General features: G+C 48.6%; 1 protein-coding gene across 1 annotated transcript; it reads left to right on the forward strand.

Moving 5' to 3' along the window:
* The first annotated feature begins 1,146 nt into the window (after positions 1-1,146).
* On the forward strand, positions 1,147-6,259 carry LOC103804147 (leucine zipper putative tumor suppressor 3). Its single transcript, XM_009076744.1, has 3 exons — positions 1,147-1,596; positions 3,174-4,004; positions 5,549-6,259. The coding sequence occupies exons 1-3, from the start codon at positions 1,147-1,149 to the stop codon at positions 6,257-6,259; spliced, it is 1,992 nt and encodes a 663-aa protein (XP_009074992.1).
* Positions 6,260-6,515: the final 256 nt, after the last annotated feature.

Consider the following 6,515-nt stretch of genomic DNA (forward strand, 5'->3'; position numbering starts at 1 on the left):
TCTGCTCAGCTGAGTGTCACAGCTGTCCACGTGGTACTGATCGTGTTCCTCCAGGAGTTTGGCTGTGTCCAGTCTGAAGGTATCAAAGCCATCTGCACAAACTGGCAGATAGGAGGCAGGACTCCAGGGGTACCCAAGCCTTTCTGGAGCAGCACTGTGAGGACATATACACCCCCAGGGGCCTGAACACTTGTGCACCAGTGTCTGAATTGAGCTGTGAGTGTCTTTCCCCCAAATACAGAGACCCAGGATTCACTTCAGTCACCCAGAATTTGCAATGCACCTTCTCCCTTCCCTCAGGTAATGAGATCCTTAGCTCATACAGGTTCAGATTCTCCAAAAACATTGTTGTGGGTCTTTTATTTCCTTAGAAAAGATTTCACACCTTTGTGTAAAAGCTGAGGAAGAGTATCCAGACATGAGAGGATTGGGCCCAAGGGCAGTTGGTCCCAGGACAATCCAGATCCTTTAACCTGGTCAAAGACAACTTTTTTAATTACTATTTTCACATTATCTGCTTCCCATGACCTAATTTTGGCACAGCCTACAGTAAGAATAAAATAGAGAAAGAGAATAGAGGTTTAAAAGAAAATTTAGGATGACACCTGGACAAAAGCATCTTTTTAAAAGCTCAAGTCCATGGGACAACACTCCCAAGGAAGAGATGGAAAGTGTGTTGTTTAAGCCCTGTTGAATCATCCCTAAGGGATGTGCTGCAGGGAGCAATTGTACGAGCCGGGGATGGAGACCTTATATTCCCATGGCAACACAAACTTGTTCAAACCTGGGAAAAGCGACAGACATAATTCAACCTTGGGAACTGCAAATTGGCATGTCTGTCTGATGCTGTAGAGCTGTGCCCACTAAAATCCATGCAACCTACTCCCCTGGGAGCACCCAACTCTTAGACTGAGAAGATTAAGAGGAGCTCTTTTGGATAGCAGTGAGTGGAATTTGGGGCACATGGCCTCTCCAAGGGGTCTAGGGGTCCCAGAGAGGAGGACAACCGTATCATCTGCTCCATACCATACAGTGGGACATGATTTTGATCTGCAAAGGGGATGGTAGATAAAAGGCATCTCTTTAACAGTCCTTTCCTTCCCCCAGTGCCACTGATCTGTGCCTCCACCTCACCTCTACGCTGCCATGGCCACGCTAGAGACACTGCCCATTCTCAGTGACCCAACCTACCCCAACCCGGAGAAATTCCACGGTTTTGCTCCCCGGCCATCCCAAACCATCTCCAAGAGCACCATGGGGAGTGTGGGCAGCGGAGTGGCCAATGACCAGGAGTTCGCCATGAAGAGCGTGGGGACCCGGACGCAGAGCAGTGGTCGGCAGATGGAGGGGTCTCGCAACGGGTACTCCACACGGGAGATCTCCAACCGCTACTCCGGCGAGGAGAAGACATACAAGACGGAGAAAGTCTCCAATTCTCTCTACATCAACGGCGACCTGCGCAAGAGCGAGAAGGTGAAGATGGACATCTGTGGGAACGTGACCACCAACAATGAGAAGAACTTGCCGCCTCCTCCCCAGTACCGAGAGCCCAGTAACCCACCAAAGATATTGCCAATCTCCGGCAAACTAGACCAGGTGAGAACCCACACCTCCTGGAGCAGCTTGATGACTGTGGCACATCTCTGCAGACACAGAGCAGAAAGCCTTGGGCAACGGTGTAATCCTGACAGATAGTCTAATTCTTACCATGTACATTTTTATGTACAGATAATATAATTCTTATTACTTTCACGGGGATTGTTAGTTCTTGAGGAACCCAAGATCATGATCACAAGTCTTCCACAGAGAGGTTTAAGCCTGTCTTAAGTCACTGGCTATTCCAGTCTACCCAAGATGCTGTGCCTGCCTCCCTGATTGATGGGGAGGGAGCTGGAGTTGGCTCTTGTTTCAGTAGGTCAAGCAGCTGAGTCCCACTCATGTTTTGTACCTTTTATAGGCAATCTCTGACCACCTACTGCCACCAAAAGCTGTTGCTTGAAAGCAGCTATGAGCATGAGCTCAAAATCCCAGCGCCCCTTGTGAGGGACAGGGTGACAAGGCTTGGAAACTACCCCTGTAAACATTACCGCCCATCACAGCCCAGTCCTTGTGGCTCATATTGACTTCAGGGAAGCAAATCTCCCAGGCCTGTGGGAGCAGAGCCCCAGAGCCAGTGGTGGTTTATGTAGCCTGCTGCTCTGCTCCAATGACTTCCATAATTTGTGTGTAGTATTATTTCTGTGGTGCTTGGTGGCCTTTTCTTCTGGGCTGTTAATCCACTGGCCCCTGTAGTCCATCTCAGGCTCACATGGCAGGCACCAGGTTTTTGGTCTTCAACCTCTAACCTGTTCACCAGGGCTCATTCTGTTTCTCCTGGAAGGCATTTTCAAAGCACCTTTGCTTCCTTTGGTTTAATTTTCACCTAAAATCCAACCTTCAGAAGGCAAGTCTCAATCCCATTTTGAGGAAAATTTTGTTTCTGTAGGTGCATTAATGGGGTGAGGAATGTACAAGGTTTTAAAATCCTTTCTAAATCCCTTACAGCTGTGTCCATTCTCCCCCTAGCATTCCTTATGACCACAGAAAACACAAACATTCAAATGAAGAGCAGCTTTGGCATGTTCCCTGCCTGGGGTCATTGCTGGGGTCACAGCTCCTACCTGCTTCTGTCTGAGCATGAGTAGGACACAAGGTACACACAGGGACAGGTCACTGCTGGCAGAAGGGAACTGTGATACTCCTGGGGCAAAATAGCTGCTAATCCAAGGGTTCAATTCAGTTTTCAGCCACAGGGAAATACACTCTCAAGGCTAAGAGTCCTTCAAAATGTAATCTGCCAAAATCAGAGTTGTCTTCATCAGGTTGGTAGGCAAGTGGCAGCCCTCCTTCTAGCAAAGAGCACTAACAAGACGCAAGGAGTATTCTAGGGAAAAAACATTTAGGGTGAGTCAAGATTATTTCTTTCCTTTTGGGACAAGGGAAGATGAAAATGTTGCCCTAAGAGTGACCACAGTTCCCTCCTGTACAATCCCAAATGCTCCAGGGTGTAATAGGGTGTAATACAGAGACAGCCCAAGGCATCCTAGCTCCACCCTGTGCCGATGCGTCTTCTTTTGTGTGTTGTTACTGAACTTGCTGCTATGTTTGATGCCTGGTCCTTTTTCCTTTTGCAGAGCAATGAGCCCTTAGTTAGACCCTCAGCCTTTAAACCAGTAGTTCCTAAAAACTTCCATTCCATGCAGAACCTCTGCCCACCGCAGAGCAACGGGATGACAGAGAACAGAAAGAGCTTGAACCATGCCAACAGCAATAGCCCGTCCGCACCCAAAAGTGGACTCGACAAGAGCAGCCTTAACAGGACTACAAACCAAGGGGGAGGCCTGTCGGATTCAGGCCGTAACTCGTTAACAAGCCTGCCCACCTACGGGACAGGCTACAGCCAGCACGTGGGCCCGATGAGCGCCTCCACAAGCCACATCAACCGCATTGGGACCACCTACGTGGAGAAAAACATTGTGGGATACAACGGGATATCTACCTCAGACAGCGGGCGGTCCTCCAGCAAGAGCACCTCTTCCTTCAACAGACTGAACCATCTCAACGAAACAATGCCTTTCCACTCGCCTTCAACGGATGACATCATCCAAGACCTGGAAGACAGGCTGTGGGAGAAAGAGCAGGAGGTCCTCCAGATGCGAAGGAACTTGGACAAAAGCGAGGCAGCCATCTTCCAAGTGTTTGAGGAGAAGCAGAAGATCTGGGAGAGGGAAATGGAGGACTTGAGGCAAAACTATGCCAACAAATTGCAGCAGGTCTCCAAAAAGGCGCAGCGGGCTCAGCAGGCTTTGCAGCTTCAAATTTTCAAGCTCCAGCAGGAGAAAAAAAAACTCCAAGATGATATGGGACAACTCCTCCAGCAACGAGAGGAGCTGGAGAAGAAATTTGTGGCTTTCAAGAAGGAGCAGGCTGAGTTTCTCCCAAAGATTGAAGAGACCAAGTGGGAGGTAAGAGCATTATTGTAGCAGAGCTTGAGTGAGGTTTTCATTGAGGGCTCTGTTAACCCAAAGTACTTCCGATGCGCCCTCAGTGGAGCCCACAGATAATGGCTGTGGGCTAGTGGCTTCCAGGTAATGGATAACACTTGTCACCTTATTTATCTGAGGAGTCCTGAACCTGTTGTTTTCAATTAAACTAAAATAAGTACAACTTTCTGTGTACACCTCCTGTGCCAGTATAATTTGCTTCACTGTTTGTCACTCCAACCTGTAACATTTGAATCCAGTTTCAGGGAACACAGATCTTTCCATACAGGTATTTGTGCCTACCAAAACCAGGTTTAAGTCTATTTTAATTAAATTCTTCTAACATCTGCGTTTGGGCAAACCTTGAAACCTCTTTTCAAAGATTTGAATTTTTTTGTACCTAAGATAGAAAACTGAGCTAAGAATGATATCAATAGCCAAATTTGCCTCATGCTTTCCATTGTAACACACTGTTTTCAGTCATTAATAAGTTTATCTCTCTGAAAAGGCTGAGAGGCAAATTCCTCTTTCTAGTTCTCCTGTTGAGTCCTAAATATTTTTCCTACTGTTTCTATTTATAGACCATTTTATCAAAGTCTATTTGTATAGCCAGTGCTAACATACTTTTTTTTTTCAGCTTGATCATGTGAAGAATTTTAATCCTTCCATGGACTGGCTAGGAAGTTAAAATTTATTAAGAGTGCAGAGGCAAAATGTAGCTCTAGAATCAAGAAGACCCTATGCTGCTAATCCTGATGAAAAGTCAATGAAGCTGGGATTAATTAGGCTCCGAAATGTGCTTTTTGCAGATGTTCAGCAGAGCTTATTAGAGACTTGTAAAACCTCTGCATGCTCCATCCCAGAATGAGCAGGCTGCATTGTCCCTCTTTTGGCCAGCTGCTCTGCCCAGGTCTTTTAAGGGATCTCAAGGAACATCTCATTCCACCCCTCTGCCATGGGCAGGGGCACTTCCACTAGACCAGATTGCTCCAAGCCCCATCCTTGAAGCCTTGAGCAATTCTAGGGTTCTTCAGGAGTCTTAGGGAAGGAAAGCCTCATAGGATGAGCAAGTAGTATCTACTATCCTACCATCCCAGTCCAGGTGGTCTCTAGGTCTGAGATGTTTCTGTCTCAGACTTGTTCAAGATCTGGATGCTATTGAGCTCAGTGGGAAAACTCGTGCTGAGAGCAGAAGGTTTGGGGTCAAGCACCACAGGCTTCTGGTAAGGTGAGTAAGATGAATGTAGTGGGGACAGACAGCATCACTGGCGAGGACCACAGCACTTAGCTTAGCTCCTTGGTCAGCTCCAGCTGGGAACAGCATCAGGTCCCTGAGAGCCAGGAAGACACACCGAATCTCCCCCACAGATGTGGGGACAACCTCTAGGTCTTTGGCATGGTCTGGGTCCTTCTGAAGGCTGGAACTCAGTCCTGGAGCAGGGTTGTTTCATGGGTGGCACAGGGGACAAGCAGGGGTATTGGCTCCTCACTGTCTTCCTCCAGCCTCATCTATGCTGTCCCCACAGGTGTGCCAGAAGGCAGGTGAGATCTCCCTGCTCAAGCAGCAGCTGAAGGACTCCCAAGCAGATGTCTCCCAGAAGCTGAATGAGATTGTGGGACTGCGCACACAGCTCAAGGAAGGTAAGAACTTCCTACGGGAGAAAGAGGAGCAGATCCTCACCCTGAAGGACTCCTACAGCTCCAAGAGTGTCAACCTGGAGATCTGTGAGAGCGAGTTGCAGCGAAAGATGAGCGAGGTCCAAGTGCTGAGGGAAAAGCTGAACCACTGTGAGCTAGAGGTCTCTGGCCTGAAGCGGACACTTGCCAGCATGGGACCTCCGGGACCTTTTAATGGGGACCTTGGTGAGAAGCTGCGGGACCCACTGGCCTGCGAGAGCGACGAAGCTAAGATGCAGCGGCAGAGTGAGGACAGCGTCAACACGCTGCGGAAGGAGGTGGAGCGGCTCCAGACAGAGCTGAAACTGGAGCGGCAGCAGCGGGAACAGCAGGTGATGGACTTCGAGGAGGAGCGGCGCACGTGGCAAGAGGAGAAGGAGAAAGTCATCAAGTACCAGAAGCAGCTGCAGCTGAACTACGTGGAGATGTACCAGAAGAACCAGCTCCTGGAGCACAAGGTGAACGAGATGAACACGAAGGCCACCAGTCCCCCGCACACCGAGGAGAAGAAAACATGGACTCCCTCGAGACTCGAGCGAATAGAGTCCACCGAGATCTGAGGAGAGACCAAGACACCACAACGTCATTTTATATTGCTGTGCATGTACTACCTACTCAAGCCAGTGATCTTCCGAAGGATAATACGCTACCGTCGGAGCGGTGTGAGCTCACACCAAGCCCCATCACCCTTACTCTATACTTCTGTGCTCTGTAGGTAAAATAACTGTGGATGTGCGTTGTTTTTCTATCGATAATGCGACATCTCTTTTGGTTTCTTTCCTAGTACAGCTGGTGAGGGTCAATTGGCTCTTTTGT

Source organism: Acanthisitta chloris, unplaced genomic scaffold (genome assembly GCF_000695815.1).
Source record: "Acanthisitta chloris isolate BGI_N310 unplaced genomic scaffold, ASM69581v1 scaffold29176, whole genome shotgun sequence".
NCBI lineage: Eukaryota > Metazoa > Chordata > Aves > Passeriformes > Acanthisittidae > Acanthisitta > Acanthisitta chloris.